The sequence below is a fragment of the Pleurodeles waltl genome, chromosome 9 (assembly GCF_031143425.1).
Source record: "Pleurodeles waltl isolate 20211129_DDA chromosome 9, aPleWal1.hap1.20221129, whole genome shotgun sequence".
NCBI lineage: Eukaryota > Metazoa > Chordata > Amphibia > Caudata > Salamandridae > Pleurodeles > Pleurodeles waltl.
Genome location: NC_090448.1, coordinates 270,354,238 through 270,375,438, shown reverse-complemented (window position 1 = coordinate 270,375,438; position 21,201 = coordinate 270,354,238). Strand labels below are relative to the sequence as shown.

Below are 21,201 nucleotides of genomic sequence, written 5' to 3'. Positions count from 1 at the left end.
TGTCCTTTGGGCTACTGGTGCTTTTAGCACTTGTGCAGGATCACTGGTCGATCTTGCCTGGATTACAGGTTTCAGTCAACTGGGCCTCATTCAGAATCTAAAAACCCAAACGAACACAGTTTGCACCTATGAATACACTTAAAGGGATTCCTAACCTAAATGGGGGAGGTAAAAAACTGGGCAGGAGGAGAAGTATTGAAATCCCATGCCATTTACCCAATTAGGTTTGAGCTATTGTTGGAAAGATTTGAGAAAAGGAGTGCCTTTGCATGTAAACCGGTTAACATAGATATTGCCTCAAAAGCAGATATGGAATTAATGTAATTTGCAGTCCAGAAACAAGACAAGGGTGAAATTATTATGTTATCTTTGAGTTGCACGCTAAGAGGGGCTGCTCCAACGACGGAATTCTTAAAATAGCCCTGTCCCTGGTGTTTATAAACACAGTTTTGTGCTGCTTTCAAAGTGTACTAGCAGAGAAAACATTCACGTAAGTCTTCCTGCATGCCACACAGTGGGCACAGTCATGCAACAAACCCAAAAGGGGAAATACAAGTTATGAGGTACTTAACTAGTTTAAGCGGCAGGTACACCTCTCACATGACTGTAGATGAAAGGTCTGGTATCCTCAGTCTTCTGTCGGTCAGCTACCACCAAACAGTAGTCACCCTACAGCTTAGTGAGAAGGCAATTGCCATGCTCCAATAAGTGTACACTTTTAGTATTCCCCATATCAAGCGGAGTCATGTGCTCTGCCATAGGCAATTTAAAACATATGTTTTATAATCGGAGCACTTGGTATAAGAGCAGTTACTATGTGCTTATACATAGATTACCAAAGAACAGTTAAAAAGGTTTCCTTATATACCAATATATACATTATTCAGTAAAACATGACTCAAAAGCATATTACAACCGAACTATATAGTCTTTGTCGTGTGTGCGCGCAATGAAAAAAAAAAAAACAGAACATAGCAGCAAGATTATTCCAAAATTGGGAAGACGGTAGCAGAGTGTTAGCAACCCAGATGATTACTCTGTGGGTGGGCCTGGGAGATAACTAAGAAGATAGTATTTCGCCATTCACCCTGGCCCAATGTTCCCATCTTAGCACGGGGACTCTTACTCAAAATGGCTGCCTTTGTGTGTCGGGATATCCCTACTAGTAAATATAAACTAGTCATTTACTGGAGAATTATGCAAAATGAGTCTTTGGAACCACACAGCTTTCGTAGCTCTGTATTCCAGTGACCCGTATCTTCTGCCCTCCCGTTACCGAGGTCCTTTACCTGCCATTCTCCAAAAGAGCCACCCTCTTGCAACATCCCTTGTCTGATGCCCTATCTCCTTCCCATGCTCCATTTTGGTGATTCATTCCAAACCTATCATAATTGCATCCAATAGTTCGGTGAATGGCAGTCATACCATTTACTCAGCCCAGAAACAGATTTGATGGGAAAGGCTTTGGTGGTCGTCATCCTAGTTTCTGCTCAGTGCAGCTGAAAACAGAAAGTCTTGCTTGGTCAACAGTGACGAATGTCATGGGGCCGCATAGAAAGTGCCTTATGTCACACCAGTGCTGCAAATGAGGCACTTGAAAGTGCACCAAAGATTAGCTCTGGTACACAACAGTAGAGGGTAGATGTTGACTTTTTATAGCAACTGCATTTCACGGAGGGCGTTCACTGTGATGAGTAGTACGGTTTAACAGATAAAATGTTTTTTGCTGAAATGTCAGCAAGTTTTTTTGATCAGGCTTTTTTCTTTTCTATCTAGTCCTTTGTAGAATTTCTTGTTGAGTTTGCAGAGATGGTCGTCCAACATCTTAAGGCCTAGATCTCTGTGGAATTCTGATACCACTATTCTACTATGGTTGTCAAATTCAAATTCTGACTGGTGTTTTTACATACCGAAGTTACAGCTTCAATACTCCATACTATCGCCCCACCTGCAGTTCTTTAACATTTATTTTCAAAGTCAGTCATGTGACCCGGGCCCCAATAATAACTGTACATTGCCTCGTAGTACACCTTTGATCCCAATGTTCTTAGATCTTGGATTTAATCGTATAGGCGATTTGATAGCCCTAAGACCTTTCCTTTTCTGGGTGAGGATCTGGACTGTTTCGGAACTTACTGTATATAGAGATTCCCTCCTTGATTTATTAAAGAGGCCGAATGTGGCTACTATTCCTTGGGTTAAACATGTATCAAAGTGGTTTTGTACCCTGGGATTGGGAAGCTTCCGGGAGAACCCACATAATCTGGAAAAATATCACAAGACTATTTTGAAAACAGCCTATTGGTCCTATGTAAGAAACAGTTTCATCTGTTGTAAGTCTTACGGTCGGTTGACCATTCTATTTATTGATTTTAAGTGGTACCCCCAGTATGAACCGTATTTAGATCTTATACCTGATTTACTGGGGAAGGGCCTCTATGCACGCTTTTGCTTTGGGAGTCTCCCGCTGCTGTCCCTTTCAAAAAGCTGGGGATCTACTCTACTCTCCGACCTCTGTCCAGTCTATCATGTTAGCCCAGAAACTAAAGAACACTTTATGTTCTTCTGTCCTGCATATTCCTTGCCACGGTCAAAATGGATTTGTGTAATCTTTTGAGAGTTGGGTCTGAGTCAGTGTTGTACAGCATTAAGAATTTTAAAAAGTGATACTTCCAACTTCTTAATTCTTGCAGTTAGCAAGTTTCTTGTGGCCGCTTGTCATATACGAAGCCGTTTTTTAAATAATCCCCTATGATTAATATTAGGTTTATGAGTATTTTAAAGTCACGAAGCTTAAGATTGTGTTTTATGTTTTTTAAATTTTGTATAAGTTTAAATCTTGAATTAATTGTATTTGATGCTTTGATGCTTTGATGGTTATGATGACCGACTAGAGCTTGTTGTTGACCAGAATTGTACCTGGCTCCCGTGTATCTACCCACAGCCAAAACATGTCGGTAAAGGTGACCTATGGTGGATCCTGCAAGCCTGCATTGCATGGGGCAGCGAAAGCAGTGGGAGAAAATGTGTTTCACCCTGTTTGGGGGTCAACATGTAAGTTTGTTGCCTTGAAAATTGAGTGATGAGAGTCACGTACTAAAAATGTCCAATATTTTAGTACGTTAATAAATAGGTGACACACCTAGCCACTGTAAGGTGCACTAAAATAAGCCATTTGCAACGATGAGCGCTCTCAAACCGATTTTCTGCAAACACGGGAGTCCGAGTTATTGTACTCATTTTTTCTGAGTTGTAGGCCATGTGTTTATAACTTCTGAGATTGAAGCAAAATATATGAAGTAGGGTCATTACCAGTTTGAACACCTTATCGCTCAGCTGTACTGTCCTATAGCTGAGAAGCCCACGGGAGTACATTTGATTCTCAAATCAAATAAAAAAATAACAATAACAGGCATATTTCACCTAATTTGGAACACTCGCTAAAACAATATTGAATGGTTTGCTGGTGCAATTCATTTCAATAAGGGGTAATTCATAGTGTGACCACACGATGGCAACATTGTATTGCGTGCGATGTTGTCAGTCAGCTGTGCAACGTTTCTCTTTCTCATACAATACACTTCTCTTATATTCTTCAAAATATGGGCCCCGCCTATGATTGCATCCTAGCGGTTGAAAATTAACCTAGTTTGTTAAAATAAAGGTACATTTTAAATATAGAACTCCTGACTTTTTCGCAACTGGTAGCTCTTAATTTCTGTAAATCTTAATCTCATCGTGGTCTATTGCGCACTTTAGTCCCTTCCCCCATAAAAAGCCCTAACCCTCGATCTCCACACAGTGTTTACTTGTGAGGAACATATTTACTAAGCAGTTACGTAAATTAAATTCTTATTGTTTGCAACATCACTTTCTTGCTTTCCACGATCTACGCACGCACATTTTTAGATGGAAGAATGTTTTCGTTCATATAATTCAGTTTTTCATTAGTAATAAAAACTAAACAAACACTTTGCAGTGTACCAGAAGAAGGTGCTGTTCAATCATTTTACCCACTAGAGAAGTGGGAAAACTCTCCTTAAAACTCTTAGGTCAAGACAAAAAATATATATATTTTGGCGTTAAAGCTCTAAAACGGAAACGCCTTAACTGCACTGATCCCCAGTTGGCTGAAAGTGAACTCTATTCGAAAATCGATCTTAAAATCTAGAATATAGTGACAGCGTGTGCATGCCCTGACTGGAACTCGCCCATGGCAGTATTTGCTTTTAGAAGGCGTCTTCCTTCCTTGTAAAGTATGATGGAAGCTACTTCATTTAATTTCTTGTGATAGCTAGCAGAAAACCACTGGCACTGTATGGGCCTGTTGTTTCAGGAGACTGTTATGTAATGTACATCTACTTCTAATGCATACTGAATGCTGGTGGTCTCAACCACTTTTTTTTCTTTCCCCATTTTGCAGCTCTGTAGAGGAATGGGGGTTGGTACCAGCTCGGGACCCTCCTTTTGGGTTTGTGAAAGCACCGAAAATAACACACCTTCCCGAAATTAATACTCACCTTGTTCTATTAACATTGTTCCAGGGTGCTGTCCTGCACTTTGGAAGTTATTATATCCCACGTGTTTTTGTGGCACCGATGAGGGAGCACAGTGTCCTGGATCAGATACATACACTGCTTAATTTGTGAAAGAGTAAGTGCCGGAGCCATATGTTTTGTACAGAAGCCCCCGCCCTACGCTATAAAGTCGGAGTGCTGAATACCAAGGCTATTTATCTTGATTCTACCTACCGCCACTTCCATCTACCACCAGACACCCTTAGCCTCTTTATTTTACACTTACAAGTTATTTTATTTTCGCTTTATCTCTTTGTCACTGTTTTTCTGTATTTCCCTTCTTCCCTCTTCCCTCTTTTGGGATTTTCTCTGTTTGTCTGGATCAAAGTATGTTAAGGAAAATAAATGCCAGTCTCCAAAAATGAGTGCTTACGGCCCCACCTGCAGCCAATGTCTCATATTAAGCCCTGAAAACAGGATGATCATGGGGTGTCCATCTTGAGCAGGAAGTTAGCAACATTATAAAGTGGCATCTTCAACTGAAGAAAACTCCGTCATATTATTAGGAGTGTGTGAAATTCATGTAAGTTGATTTTGTATTGTGGTGTATTTTGCATTTATATAGTGCTTAATACCACTGAAGAAGTGTTGAAGCACTTTTGCCAGGCAGCATGATGATCCAGAACCAAACATTAGTGGTTAGTCCATTGTTGTTCTCTACTAGAATTAGGTTTGTGCATTCAAGTAAACCGTTTAATGCATTCACGTAAGTTTCTTGTGGTATATTAAAGTAATAGATCTTGCATGTAATCATTAGTGGGAAAAGGGGCGTATGTTAGTTCATGCAGATGTTCGATGGGGTGTTAATAGCTGAACTAGAGGAGGTTAGAGTTTTGGGGTGCAGGGGTGAAACCTTCCAAAAAAGGAGACGTTGTGATCTTTCAAATGAGTTCTGGACAGTTTGCAGAAATATATTAATAGAGATTAAGGCAAACATGCATATGGCTTAGAGAGGGTGGAAGTCAGAGAGAAGAGGTTCACCGTCAATGGTTGCGCTCGGAGAGAAGAAGCATGCAGCAGATAGAAAGACAGGAAAGCACATTTGTTTTCTGTTTTTTTTTTTAAAGAACAAAGGTTTTTAAAGTGATATTATGGTTATGCATGGTATTAATATCTTGCTTTACGTTAAAAAAAACTTAGAGTCTTACTGAAAAAACAAAGGTTAAAGGGACGTTAGGTGAAAATGTCAGTTAAAACACTAATTATTATTATCTCAATTAACAATTTGTTTTGCCATTTTTTATTTTTTTTTTACTGCTTCAGCTGGGCGGTAGCACAGTTCTATTCCTTGCCTGGGAGAGTGCGGAAGTGCGGGCAGTGAACCACATTGTCATGGGGATGGGCTTCCTGAGACACTGTTAAGTATCGAAGCCAAGGGATGGGGTCCCTTGGCTGATATCAGATCAGGTAGCAGGGTGCCTCCCTCCCCCTTTTGAATAAATTCAGCTGCAGAGGATGGGGTCTCCAGAGCCTAAACAGGCTCGGAGGGTGGGGGGGCATGCTTCCCCCTATTCTGAAAAATAACGGCCCAGGGGAATGTGGTCCCCGGGCGTGAATAGGCTTGGGAAGGATGGCTGCATGCCCCCTCCTCCTCATATTGAAGCACACCTTAAAAAAAAAGAAGAAAAAAAAATCACGGATCCACTGTGAACTTGCAGCAAAAGTTTAAAAAAATAAATAACGTTTTTGATTGGGGAAATGTGTTTTGGTACCTCTGTCCTCTTTATTGCCACCTCCGCTTGATGGATCACCCCAAAGCTTTTCATGAAGATTCGTCCAGCGGCATCAAAGTTACAAGCAAACGAAAAGTGCTCTTTCTATGGAAATGTGGTACTAACTATAACTACCCAGTCGCCACTGGGTGTATAAATATACATTTTTCTTGAGGCTGACAAGACATTCACTAGCCCACAAAACCTCAGTTCATTTCTAGGTCCCTCTCGAATCAGATGCTAAATTCTCAAAATTATTTTGTTAAGCCGCACTACTTAAAGTGCTTACTTAGTACCCCTTTCGAGCTGATCCAACCCGGTGGTCACTAGAGGTCCCTCTTGAATCAGATGGTAGACTCTTTCATGCAGCTTAAGTACCTCAAGTGGGTACTCTGCGTCCCTCTTGAACGAAGAAGCAAGTACTTTAAATGACCTTCACAAAGTTGAGGGGGTGTGGCTTTAACATATAATTTTGCATACACACGTTTGCTAGTTTCATGACTTGTGCTCATTTTCTATAGGAGAACTAAGTATGCCACTGCTGATTTATGATGAGTATTACATTTCTTAATTTTTATCGAAGTGATGACACACAACTATACATGGATACTAGTAATCATCGCTAAATACAAGTGCCTTCAAATGTCTAAAATTGGGTACTAGCAGTCATAGCCAACTACAAGTGCCTTCTGGGCCTGTCTGATAGAAAAGCACTCTACACGGATGATATACTGTACTTTATAACTGATCCTGAGCATTCTCCAGATCTTATAAATATTTGGCGATACGACTGGCTTTTACCTGAACACCTCTAAGACTACCCTACTGCCACTCAGTGAGTACGAGGGACCATATGATTCAACACAAGGCATACAGGTGATGGAGGCGGTATTCAAATACTTAAGGGTTCATTTATTGCCTGATGTTCAGTGGTCATGAGCAAAGACGATCAAGCCAGCCATACCCAGAATACAGGAAGAGGTCTGCCAGTGGTCCCTTTAACCATTGTTCTTGACGAGTTGGTCGGACGTCTTTAAGATGGTCACTCTCCCTAGACTGCTATATCAAGTTCAAAATATCTAAGTCATACTTGGAGGTGGTTCAGGCAGATAAATTCTATTCTTTCCGGGTTTCATTGGGCTGGATTGTCTTCTCTTGTGGCTTTATCCACCTGTTTTCAGTCTACATACAATGGGGACATCGCAGTGGCAGATTTATATTCTTTCTACACAGCATCATAGCTACTCATCATAAGTTAGTGGTGGTGAGACCACCGCAAGGGCCCCGGCATATGCCACTGAAATGCGGGCCATGGGCGACACATGAATATTGCCATTCTTATATGGCAATTTGAAAACAGACGCCCTTCCTTCAGCAGTTATTCCTTTGGCGATCTATCCCGAGACATTGGGGCTGGTGGGCCAGACTCACAGAATACACTCCTCTGTGGCATAGCTAAACCCTGGTCCAGGAGGCCAATCTAGTGGCTTTACCAGATGGGACATGATCGACATTTCGAGCCTGGGGGATATCATGACAGGAACCGTGCTGAAATCGTTCCAAGAACTACATCAGGAATATCTATTAAATCTTAGTCAATTTCACAGCTATCTACAGCTGAGACACGGCATAACGCCCTACATTAGATACTTGGATGCCTTGTCAGATTAAAACCCCTTGGAGGGCAAGCTCATCTCTGGCGACCTGTGGATCACAACATTTCCACACTGTATTAATCTCTAATACTTAATAGTACACATACACTAACCGCCCTCCGACAGGCCTGGGAATATGACCTAGTTACCTGATGTATGCTTTCATTTCTGAGTTTACATTTCCAATTGTGAGTTTTATTTGCATCCTACTGGCTCTTTGCCCAGAATATACAAACTCAATAAAATCTGTTTTAAATAGATACAAGTGCCTTCAAATGTGTTACGTTTTGGGACTGTTTTTCAAGTGAATTTATATATGTGCATGTTGGACTTTTGCTTTTGCAGGGTCATCCCCAGACTTTTTTGCCTCCTGCCTCCTATATTTTTCTGACATGTTGCTGTTGGCTTTTCAACTCTGAGCACTTTACCACTGCTAACCAGTGCTAAAGTGCATATGCTCTCCTGTTTAAATTGTATGTAAGTGGTTTATCCATGATTGGCATATTTGATTTACTAGTAAGTCCCTAGTAAGGTGCACTAGAGGTGCCAGGGCCTGTAAATCAAATGCTACTAGTGGGCCTGCAGCACTGGTTGTGCCACCCACATAAGTAGCTCTGTAATCATGTCTCAGACCTGCCACTGCAGTGTCTGTATGTGTATTTTTACACTGTAAATTCGACTTGGCAAGTGTACCCACTTGCCAGGCCTAAACCTTCCCTTTCCTTACACGTAAGGCACCCCTAAGGTAGGCCCTAGGTAGCCCCAAGGGCAGGGTGCAGTGTATGGATAAGGTAGGACATATAGTAATGTGGTTTATATGTCCTGACAGTGAAATACTGCCAATTTCGTTTTCACTGTTGCAAGGTCTGTCTCTCTCTCATAGGATAATAGGGGGGCTACCTTTAAATATGATTAAAGTGTAGATTCCCCTAGAGAGTAGATGGACAGGTGGAGTTTGGGATCCCTGAACTCACAATTTAAAAATACATCTTTTAGTAAAGTTGATTTTGAGATTGTGCGTTTGAAAATGCCACTTTTAGAAAGTGAGCATTTTCTTGCTTAAACCATTCTGTGACTCTGCCTTGTTTGTGGATTCCCTGTCTGGGTCAGTTTGACAGTTGGGTTGTTTTTCACCTCACACCAGACAGTGACACAAAGGGAGCTGGGGTGTGATCTGCATTTCCTGATTAGCCATCTCTGCTAGGAGGGAGGGGTGGAGTGGTCACTCTCATCTGAAAGGACTGTGCCTGCCTCTGACAATGCTGTCTCCAACCCCCTGGTGTGTGTCTGAGGCCTTGCCTGGGCAAGGCAGGATTTCACAAGAAGGTGTGAGTCCCCTTTGAAGAAAGGTGACTTCAAAGACTAAAATGGGTATAAGAAGGGCACCCAAACTTACAAACTTCAGAAACACTTCTGGAACCAAGAGGAACCTCTGCCTGGAGAAGAGCTGATAGCTGAGGAAAACGTGCTGCCCTGCCTGTGACTGTGCTTCGTGGAGCTTTCCTGCAGTGCTGCTTCTGCCAGAGTAAGAGGGCAAAGACTGGACTTTGTGTGCCTTCCATCTTGAAGAAGAAATCTCCAAGGGCTTGATGTAGAGCTTGCCTCCTGTTGTTGAAGTCTCAGGGATAGCAAAGACTTCTTCCTGCCAGCACCTGGAGTCTCTGGAGAGACCCCTACTCTGCTCTGTGGTGCCCTTCCAGTTCCTGGGACCCTGAAAGGAGAGGCTGGCAGCCTAAGGACAAAAAATACACGCACCGAGCACCGTGCGGAGAAAAGATCGACGCGAATCCGATCGCGGCTGAGAAAACGACGCGACGCCGGCTCCGCAGCTGAGAAACGACGCCGCAGGAAACGCGACCGGAGAATCGACGCCCGGAGCAGGATAAACGACGCGCAGCATCGCTGACGAAGGCTGAGAGATCGCAACCTGCGCCGCGGGACTTTCGGACCGTCGCGTGGCTGGCTTTTTCGACGCGCAGCGCCGTGCCGAGTTGTTTTCGACGCATATAACCGTGCAGGGTTATTTTTGACGCAAACCAGGTACATTTACACGCTAGCAGCGCTAGTGTGTTGTTACAACTACCTAAAGACCCTTTTTATTTTAAACCTTTTAAAAATCATAACTTGACTTGTGTATGTTGGATTTTTGTCGTTTTGGTCTTGTTTTGTCTAGATAAATATTTCCTATTTTTCTAAACTGGTGTTGTGTCATTTTGTAGTGTTTTCATTAAGTTACTGTGTGTGTTGGTACAAATACTTTACGCCCAGCACTCTGAGGTTAAGCCTACTGCTCTGCCAAGCTACCAAGGGGGTAAGCAGGGGTTAGCTGAGGGTGATTCTCTTTTATCCTAACTAGAGTGAGGGTCCTTGCTTGAACAGGGGGTAACCTGACTGTCAACCAGAGACCCCATTTCTAACATTGGTGACCAGCGGTCGGGATTTGGACTTGTATTTGTACTTGACATACAGTAATTGAGTGTACACTACTGTTTTGATCTCAGACCACTACGTGACCACATACTACTTGTTTGGTGATCTTTTGATTTTTCTCTTAAGGACTCTTTTTGTTCTACTTCCATGATTTTGCTGATCCCTTGACTGATTCTTTTTACTTCATTGGGAAATTATTTTTTTCTGCCTTTTGGAACTTTGCACTTGTGACCATCATGTCTCAATCTGGAGATGCAACAGCTGGAGCTGTGTTTGAAATGGAGAAACTGAAGGAGTACTCAGTTGCTCAATTGAAACAGTTCCTTAAAGATCTTGACTGTCCCACTGAGAGCTCCACCAGGGAGGGGGTGACAATCAAGAAGGCTGGAGGGCACACAGAGGAGGAGAATATGGGTGGGGAAGTGCAGAGGATACACAGTGGTGTAGTGGAAGAACCTGTTACGCCTGGGGGGAGGGTCCCCAGGAGGGATGGCAGGGTGTCACCCAAGGGTCTGACTCCTGAAGAGTTACAGGACAGACAGGCAGAGAGGGAGTACCGATGGGAGCTGAAAAAGCTCGATTGGGAGTGGGAAAAGTTGGAAGAAAGGAGGAGGAACTTGGAGATTAAAAAAATGAGTTATGCTTACGAGCTTAAATTGAAAGAGCTGGAAGTCATGAGGGCTGAGTCCAGCTGGAATGGTGGCAGCAACAATTGTATATCCAGTGATGCTGCAGAAGTGCACATGCCCAGAGAGGTGGTGCCCTACTTGAAGGAGGGAGTTAACACACGCCAGGAGGTTCAGGGGTATGAGGTAGCTCCAGTGATGCACAGGGTCCCTGAGGTGGATTGGGGAACTGGCATGGGGAGTCATATTCCTACTGGTGGGAGGGACACTCTACTGACTCTAGGTGAGAGTGACAGGGAGAGGGGTTCCCCCCAGGTAGAAGTCCTGGTTATGGAGTGTGAAAACATCCCAGAAGAGTGTGGGTTGAGTGTCAGGGACAGTCAGGTACTGTCTCACCAGTCTCAGGAGGGTGATGTGGGGTGCTTTTTCAAAGCAGAGTCACTGGATGGTTGGGTGAAGGGTACTTTGGTTAATTCATGCGAGGGGCTGAGTGATGTAATTGCTGGAGAGCATATGTCTAGTCCTTATTTTCCAGAGCTATGCCAACACCAGGTGGAGTGTGAGTTCTCTGACCCCAGGGAGCTTACAATGGAGGCAGACTTCTGGGTGAGTACCAGAGAGTCTGAAGAGGCATTTGGGGGTGCTCCTGAGAGGAGTGGTCTAGGTAGTTCCCAACCAGGTGAGGTAGGGAAGGATTGTAGTGTCCCAGGTAGGTCCCAGTGTAGTGGGATGGGTGAGGGACCCCATGTCCAGTCTCAGAGGAGAGGGAATGGGGATGGGTTGAGGCCCAAGGTGCCCGAGATCCGGTCCCAGGTCCTGGAGGGTTCCCTGCGGGAACACCAGGAGGGGAGCCTAGCCTGTACCATAGGGCCATCTGTTGAGGGAGACCCCACAGTGTCAGGAGAACTTGGGGGGGCCGCTGTAGCCAGCGTCCCACCAGTTCTGGTGTCTGGCAGTACCACTCCTAGTGAGGGGGTGCAGAAGTCCAGACAGAGGGTTGAGAGGGGGTTGCGGACCCCAGTGGAGAACCTGGAGGGTCAGGGGTCAGCTCTGAGAGCAGAGCCCCCCATGAATGACCTTGGTGAGACCATTTCTGGGTTGGGGGGAATCCAGACTCTGTCAGATGGGCAGAGGTCAGGAGACCTGCGCCAGCCAGACTCTTGTGTGGCCCTTCGGGACAGTGTGTCCCTTGAGGGGGGTAAGTGTGCCCCCCTGGAAGTCCTGGTGTGCCAGGCAATGGTTCAACCGCAGGGTGGTGACTCTGGGTTGAATGATCCGGTTCAGGGGGTAAACTCTGACCTGATGGGGGGTAAGTGTGCTCCCAAGGAAGTCCTGGTGTGCCAGGCAGTGGTTCAACCGCAGGGTGGTGACCCTGGGTTGGATGACCAGGTTCAGAGGGTAACCTCTGACCTGGTAGGGGGTAGGTATGCCCCCCAGGGAGTCCTGGTTTGCCAGGCAGTGATCCAGTCTGTGGGTACAGACCCTGGATTGGGAGGCCAGGGTAAGGGTGTCCCCCCTGACCTGGAGGAAGGGGCTACTGCTAACAGTGCCCCTACCATGTTGTCTTCTGGGGGGGCCACTCCTAGTTGGGTGGTTCAGGACCCCAGAAGAGAGGGCAGGGGGAGGGAAGCCTCACCCCTGGCCCTGGTCCAACCTGAAGGTACAGACCCCAGGTTGGAGGATCAGTTGCAGGTTAACATCCCTGCACTGATGGAAGAATTGTGCAGGACTGCTTCTACAAGCACCCTGACAGTTTTTGACTCTGGGGGTGCCGCTTCTGCAGGAAGGATACAGAGCCCCAGAGGGGAGGACCAGGGTCAGGTTGTCATCCCTGACCTGGTGGAAGAGAGAGTGGTCAAAGGGTGCCAGGCACCTGGGGCTACCACCCCCCACTCTCCACAGTCACAGTGGTTAGAGAGGCCTGAGGTCGGGCTCTCATCCCTGACAGTTGTCTGGGGCCACTGTGGCTTGCTGTCCTGGTGGACAGAGTTGCCCCTGGGGGGAGGAGGACGAGAGTCACACCCCGGGGGTGGAGTGGGCAACACCACTGTGTTGGCCCTGGTGGTACTATCTGCCCATTGCAATACATCTGTGAGCAAAGTAAAGTTAGGTGTTGCACAGATGGTGTCTGTAGATGTGGAGAAGGGTTCCCCATGGGTTAGCTTAGTGGGCCCTGAGAGTATGGACAGAGGGATCCAACTGGAGTCAGGAAGGCGTAGAACTGGAACATGCCCCTGCTGTTGTGGGCCTGGGTCCCTGTTCTATCGCCCCAATCAGGGAAGTACATCAAGGTATTGATTGTTCTCCCCTGGCTTTAGGCTGGTAGGGGGTCGTGTTGGACTTTTGCTTTTGCAGGGTCATCCCCAGACTTTTTTGCCTCCTGCCTCCTATATTTTTCTGACATGTTGCTGTTGGCTTTTCAACTCTGAGCACTTTACCACTGCTAACCAGTGCTAAAGTGCATATGCTCTCCTGTTTAAATTGTATGTAAGTGGTTTATCCATGATTGGCATATTTGATTTACTAGTAAGTCCCTAGTAAGGTGCACTAGAGGTGCCAGGGCCTGTAAATCAAATGCTACTAGTGGGCCTGCAGCACTGGTTGTGCCACCCACATAAGTAGCTCTGTAATCATGTCTCAGACCTGCCACTGCAGTGTCTGTATGTGTATTTTTACACTGTAAATTCGACTTGGCAAGTGTACCCACTTGCCAGGCCTAAACCTTCCCTTTCCTTACACGTAAGGCACCCCTAAGGTAGGCCCTAGGTAGCCCCAAGGGCAGGGTGCAGTGTATGGATAAGGTAGGACATATAGTAATGTGGTTTATATGTCCTGACAGTGAAATACTGCCAATTTCGTTTTCACTGTTGCAAGGTCTGTCTCTCTCTCATAGGATAATAGGGGGGCTACCTTTAAATATGATTAAAGTGTAGATTCCCCTAGAGAGTAGATGGACAGGTGGAGTTTGGGATCCCTGAACTCACAATTTAAAAATACATCTTTTAGTAAAGTTGATTTTGAGATTGTGCGTTTGAAAATGCCACTTTTAGAAAGTGAGCATTTTCTTGCTTAAACCATTCTGTGACTCTGCCTTGTTTGTGGATTCCCTGTCTGGGTCAGTTTGACAGTTGGGTTGTTTTTCACCTCACACCAGACAGTGACACAAAGGGAGCTGGGGTGTGATCTGCATTTCCTGATTAGCCATCTCTGCTAGGAGGGAGGGGTGGAGTGGTCACTCTCATCTGAAAGGACTGTGCCTGCCTCTGACAATGCTGTCTCCAACCCCCTGGTGTGTGTCTGAGGCCTTGCCTGGGCAAGGCAGGATTTCACAAGAAGGTGTGAGTCCCCTTTGAAGAAAGGTGACTTCAAAGACTAAAATGGGTATAAGAAGGGCACCCAAACTTACAAACTTCAGAAACACTTCTGGAACCAAGAGGAACCTCTGCCTGGAGAAGAGCTGATAGCTGAGGAAAACGTGCTGCCCTGCCTGTGACTGTGCTTCGTGGAGCTTTCCTGCAGTGCTGCTTCTGCCAGAGTAAGAGGGCAAAGACTGGACTTTGTGTGCCTTCCATCTTGAAGAAGAAATCTCCAAGGGCTTGATGTAGAGCTTGCCTCCTGTTGTTGAAGTCTCAGGGATAGCAAAGACTTCTTCCTGCCAGCACCTGGAGTCTCTGGAGAGACCCCTACTCTGCTCTGTGGTGCCCTTCCAGTTCCTGGGACCCTGAAAGGAGAGGCTGGCAGCCTAAGGACAAAAAATACACGCACCGAGCACCGTGCGGAGAAAAGATCGACGCGAATCCGATCGCGGCTGAGAAAACGACGCGACGCCGGCTCCGCAGCTGAGAAACGACGCCGCAGGAAACGCGACCGGAGAATCGACGCCCGGAGCAGGAGAAACGACGCGCAGCATCGCTGACGAAGGCTGAGAGATCGCAACCTGCGCCGCGGGACTTTCGGACCGTCGCGTGGCTGGCTTTTTCGACGCGCAGCGCCGTGCCGAGTTGTTTTCGACGCATATAACCGTGCAGGGTTATTTTTGACGCAAACCAGGTACATTTACACGCTAGCAGCGCTAGTGTGTTGTTACAACTACCTAAAGACCCTTTTTATTTTAAACCTTTTAAAAATCATAACTTGACTTGTGTATGTTGGATTTTTGTCGTTTTGGTCTTGTTTTGTCTAGATAAATATTTCCTATTTTTCTAAACTGGTGTTGTGTCATTTTGTAGTGTTTTCATTAAGTTACTGTGTGTGTTGGTACAAATACTTTACGCCCAGCACTCTGAGGTTAAGCCTACTGCTCTGCCAAGCTACCAAGGGGGTAAGCAGGGGTTAGCTGAGGGTGATTCTCTTTTATCCTAACTAGAGTGAGGGTCCTTGCTTGAACAGGGGGTAACCTGACTGTCAACCAGAGACCCCATTTCTAACAGTGCACATGCAAATTGCAGTCATTAAAAGTGAAGGGTATTCAATTACTACATTTGGCAAACCCACTATCTTGTGCCTTAGTCTGGGAGTTTAATGCTCTTTGCTTTAAAAATATGTTAGCACACTTCTTTCATATCATGATGGTGTTGCATTTTCCTTTATAAATTATGAGTATCAAATAAACATGAGAATGGCAATGCTAATTAATTGCATTTCTATAAACCCCGAATATGCTCACACAATGAACCTTGCCTTCGTTTTCATTCTTGGTGCAGTTAGAAGGGTTTTAGGCGCCGTTTGTCTTAACCCAACTATATAGCTCGTAACTGGTCCTACGGATGAGTTGACTTTGCATACAGCACCGTATCTCTTGAATGATTAGGGATGCTTTCACCACCAATGGTTTTCCATTTCCTTTTTAAGATTATAATATTGCTTTGTGGCTGTTTTATTACATTTTACTATGTTGAAAGTTTTAATAGCTTGTAGAGTTTTTGGCAATTGGGATCAATACTTTGACTACAAGCCTGAATTTGTATATAACTTGTACAGCTAACACCTGTGTATTTTTTCCACCTAGAAGTACGTTGCAGATTGATGGTCCCTATGATGAAACCTTTTATGAGCGATTAAAAAATATTTCAGTTGAAGATGACGGTTCAGTGGAATATGCTGCAACAAAGGTAAGGCATTTTTCATGGGAGAACATGTGCTTTTTTAGTTACATAGAGTGAACTAGCCTCATATTGACCACCATCTTCATAGCTACAATATATTTCCTATATGTAACACTGACGCATTCTCAAGCTCATCTGACAGAGGAAGTAGGTTTACAACAGTTAAAAAAGGTTGGCCAGTTCTCCTCGTTTAGAGTCCACCATGGGAAGTTAAGGAAGAGAGCACCCAACTCCTGATTGTGCTGGTTGGACTTACCCACTTAGCTCCCGCCCTTTCTGAGGGAAAGTGTTTACAAGGGTTCATGCCAGGATCCATGGTCCTGGACTGCATTTGGGAGACTGGTACAGCAAATGGGAAGGGTTGAGGTAATGGGGCTAATATAATGTTGCAAGCAACCAAGTAATTGATTTGGAAGTTGAGACAAACGAGGCCTCCAGTGGTGTGTCTCAACAGAATGAGGAGATAAACTCAATGTGTAGTGGGAGGCGGCACAGAGGGAATATTATTTTGTGATGTAAGATAGGAGAGGACAAAAATGAGAAGTGATGGGCCACACACATTTAGTTTGATGTTTTATAAACCGTTGTGGGACTCAGCAGAGTGGTGGATTGATCCCTCAGATAGTTAAACTCTATGACAATGGCTGCAGACCTCCGTCCCCACGGTGTCTGCACCCTGAGTCAGAGTGCTGTCAGGACACATCTATGTTATGCAGGTTTGTAGAGTGCATGATCACCCTGGAGAGCATCCTGTCGCTGAGCAGGTGTGAGTCTTGCCGAACCTAGGGCCTAGTGGCAGTACTCGATAAGCCAGGCCTTTAGCTTCCTGCTGAATTCAAGAATTGAGAAAGAGGTTTTTATGTATAGTGGCAGGTCATTCCATGCTTTAGGAGAGATGTAGGAGAAGGCTCGACTGCAGGATCTGTTTTTCTGTATGCGTGGGAGGTGTGCACCCTAGGGGTGGGAAGAACTTGTGGAGTTTCATCTGTGGAATTCTGCAGAGTTACCTAAAACTCTGTGAGATTCTGCGGGGTTCCGCAGGCGGTGGTACTATTCATCACTAGTGAGTTGGTCCCACCTTATGAGAATCAATGCTAAGCTGTAAATAACCACCCACGCAATCCTCCTGCACGTTTTAGTCTTGTGAAAGAGGCTTACCAGACAGCTGCAAGTGGCAGGTCCTTGGCAGCGTCATTTCAGCGGATATCTGAAGATTTCACAATTTGTTAAGGAATTATTATCTGGCGGGATGTGGATCGATCCGGCTTGGCTATGTTGGTTTGGCTGCTCAGTATGTAGGAGTCTTTGCCAGTCCCTTGAACTGCAAGACAGTGAGTGAGTCAAAAACAGTTTGCCTGGCCCCCAATTGGCTAATGACTGTTCTTCTGGTTCAGGGAGCAGCAGCAGTCTCGCTGCTTGGCGCACCCTGGGAGCTTGCGCTCAAAAAGGGGGTAAATTGCCCTTTGGGCATTTGATAGAATTCATTATTTATATTGTAGACAGAGCTTAAATTCATCTTTTTGTATTAGTTCACTCGTTTTTGGCAAGGATTTGGTGGCATTGGTAAGTCAGGCCAGTAGTATTGGTTGATTTTACCTGAGTCTCCATGTATAATTTATAAACAACAGGGAACATAACCAATAACAGCGCAAGATAACTCCTCAGTCACAATAGACGAGGCAAGAAATATAAATCACACAAAGCAGCTATGCAAGCCTGACCAGAACAAAATATACAGAGTGGTCAAATGTGCAAGCTTCCCCAACACTGGGGGCGGTAGGAGCGTAACATTTCCCCACACAAAGCTTCCCTCATAACGCCGCAGGTGCGCATGTTTCCCTGGAGTCAGTGCAGTTTTCCCCTCACACACCACACAGTAGTCACTGCCTATGAAGAGCTCTGTACATGTCGCTGTCTTACCTCCCGCTGATCCCCAGTACAGGTTAGTGCCAGCACTGCCATGGGTGGCTGTTTGCTCTGTCTTTTGGGTTGGGTGCTGCTGGCTCTGGGTGGTAGCGCACCCTGGAGCTTACATGAGCTGCAAGCTTGCTATGGGACACTCAGGTGGGATCTGCTATCCCCGGCCTCCTTTGTCAGCTCCTTGCCGCCCTTTTCCTGTTCACCCTGGGTGTGTGATCCTCTGACACCGAGACAGAAAAACAGGCCGTAGCTGGACCAGAAGCATCAATTCCTGATTCAGCCACTGGACATGTGCCGCTTCGAGAAGTATGATGCCACCCTGTCTCAGGGTGGTAGAAGGGGAGTATTGTCTCCGGTGACTGGTGCCGGTGGGTGGTAAACACAGCCATGCGGCAGTTGCCGGTGTTTTTGCTGAACTTGCCTCTCCAAGCTGAGTGGGCAAAACTTCGCCAGAAGAGTGGGGTTTACCACCCACCCCTAATGTACAGAGCAGTCCTGACGGCCGGAGGTGTCTGGAAGGTTTGTGAAAGTAGATGGGATTGTTTAGGGATGATAAGCCAGTATTATGTAGTCCCTTAAAAGTGTGGGCTCGGAGTTTGAATTGTGGTGGTTTGTATATAGGGATCCAGCGGAGCTCCTTCAGGTGTGATGTAGTTTGGTGTGATGTGATTGTGACATGGGAGATTGAGAGTGATTTCTAGCCGCCAAGTTCTAAATGGTCTGCTGCTTTCAGATGATTTTTTTATTTTTTATTTTTTTTATTGCTCATCCCGGCATATAGAGTGGATGTTGATACCCACAAGACCCAAGCATTATTAATGAGGTATCACTGGGAGCTGGATTTTATGTCTGGCAGCCAACAGCAACTTTAGAAACAGATATCGGCAGGTCTTTCTGGATAGTGGATTGACCATGAGTGCGGATAGGGGAAGATTGCCTAAGCAGTGAGAGATCTCCACTCTGCACCTCCATCCCCATCCAAGCAGTGAGAGATCTCCACTCTGCACCTCCATCCCCATCCAAGATGTGTCAAGATGGCCACAGCCATGTTTTCTGTCTGGGTGGTAACAGAACAGGGTCATCTGGGTCATGGGAATGTTCAGGGACCTTGCTGGGTCCACAAGGACCTTGCTGGGTCCACAAGGACCACAAGAAGGATGTTGTCTGCCACTGAAGTATTCAGTGGTTGACTGTGACTGCCTGAGTGTTCTCCCTTTCTTTTGCTTAGAGGGATGTATGCAGCAAGGATGTTGCTGGGAAGGGAGGCTTGAAGTACTTGTTTCATGCTGGATCAAAAGAGCCTCCCTCTGGTTTTCCACCAGGTAACTGCTGGGCTTGCAGGCAGTGGCATCCAGTAGTTTTAGGAGGGAGGGGGGCAGGCGGAACACACAGGCAAGCATGCACACTCATTCATTCACACATGCACACACATCCATTCTTAACACTCATTGTCAAATATTAAAACATACACGCACGCACCAAACATTCATTTAAATAAAAAAAAAAACACACATACACTTACGTTTAGTTCTGCCTCGGAGGACCCAGGAGGGTTTGGACTGCTGCCATCCCTCACTGGCTAACCTAAGGTCAGGCAATGAGGGAAGGCTGCAGACCCAACTCGTCACAGAGAGGGATGGGGTTAGTGAGACTGCTGACCCCACCCCGCTCTGTGACGAGGTGTCACTGATTGACATTCGGCCATGGGCACGCTTCAGGGTTTAAAACTGAAGTAACCAGTTCCAAAGCAATCAGTGAGGTTCCCCGTTGTCATGAGTGGGAGGGCCTCGAGACACCTTTGCTAGGCTGAGGAGGTCATCCCCACAGGGCTGTGACTTCTTCAGCCCAGCAAAGTTACGTTCAGGCAGCCGGGAGCCTGCGCAAATAGCGCATGTCTAGCTCCTGGGTGCCTGACCTGAAAATGAAGAGCGTCTCTCAGGCTGAACATTGCTCAGCCTGACCGAGACTCTTTTTGAGGGGCAAAAAGCGGGGGGCATGGTCCCTCAGCCCCAAAGGACGGGCCGTGGCTGCTTGCAGGTCTCTGGTGGAGTGTGGAAGCTAAATTCAGCTTCAACTATTTGCCTTGCTTCTCTCTTAAATTGTTGATTTGTAACTTGAAATGCCCTCCTGTAACTGGGTAAAAAAGAAGAGAGCATGTTTTTGTGAGAAAAGAGGATTTTTATTTTCTCCCCAAGTCTTGCCATCCAATTGGAGAGAAAAGGAAACAATCCTTCACATGCATAGGTCCTGCCCGTAAGGAAGGACTTATCTCGGTGAGTGACCATGGTACTGGTTAACCAAAAAGCCACCCAACTTTTTAGTGATGGATACATCGACAAGAAGTGAAAATCAGATGGTGCATACCTATGGTTTATGTGCTCCTTATTTCACTGGGCCCAAGAAGGTTTTCTCCCAAGCAGCCAATACAGGCTCTTACAATTATTAATTGATTAGTGGCAGAGTTTTAAAGGCCACAGAGAAGGCTGTTGAATTTGTATCAGGATGTTGGATTTTCCCTCGGTCGGTAAAAGCAATTCTACCAACTACTACTTTACTTTCCATAACACAGATGTAAACAAACAGATTTCTTCTGAAGAAGTACTAGAGATTTAAGGAATGATTTCCATTAGAGATGCATCAAGGTCCCAAGCATTTTCCAAGTCTAGATCATATTCATCCAGGTGTCCATAATTTGTTCTGAGCATGTCTAAGGTGTGAGTCGGAGTCAGACATCTCTTCGAGATAAGCATATTTCTGTGCCCTACGGAGAGGGTCTAGTAGGCCCAGGTTTGGGAACTGGCTCACAGAAGAAACATAATGGGCCTGTAGAAGAGTCTGAAATGTGTCTTATGTATTTTACAGAATGAATAGTTCATCTTTCTGATTTTTTTCATTTTTCTGATTCTGAATAACAGTTTCTTCATTCTTTTTTAGATTCATCAATATAGAGTAGCGATGACTGCCAAAGATTGCTCCATAATGATTGCCCTTTCTCCATACCTTCAGGATGAATGGTAAGGAAATATTTATAGGTCATATTTAATAATCCTTGTTTGGTGATGTGAAAATTTGTAGCTGTTTATCACAGATGATAGCACTCCATTGACAATGTTAAGTGATGTGCATTAAATTATGTAGTCACTCATTGCCGAAATACCCTTATCTGCCAAAATAGG

The 21,201-nt window shown here is 45.4% G+C and overlaps 1 protein-coding gene across 1 annotated transcript in view; it reads left to right on the top strand.

Annotated features, from left to right (window-relative positions):
• The window catches only part of IPPK (inositol-pentakisphosphate 2-kinase), a 247,777-nt gene that overhangs the window by 210,615 nt on the left and 15,961 nt on the right, over positions 1-21,201 (top strand). The window contains exons 11-12 of the mRNA XM_069206685.1: positions 16,009-16,111; positions 20,960-21,039. Coding sequence (XP_069062786.1) covers positions 16,009-16,111; positions 20,960-21,039 — 183 coding nt within the window. The remainder of the gene's footprint in view (positions 1-16,008; positions 16,112-20,959; positions 21,040-21,201) is intronic.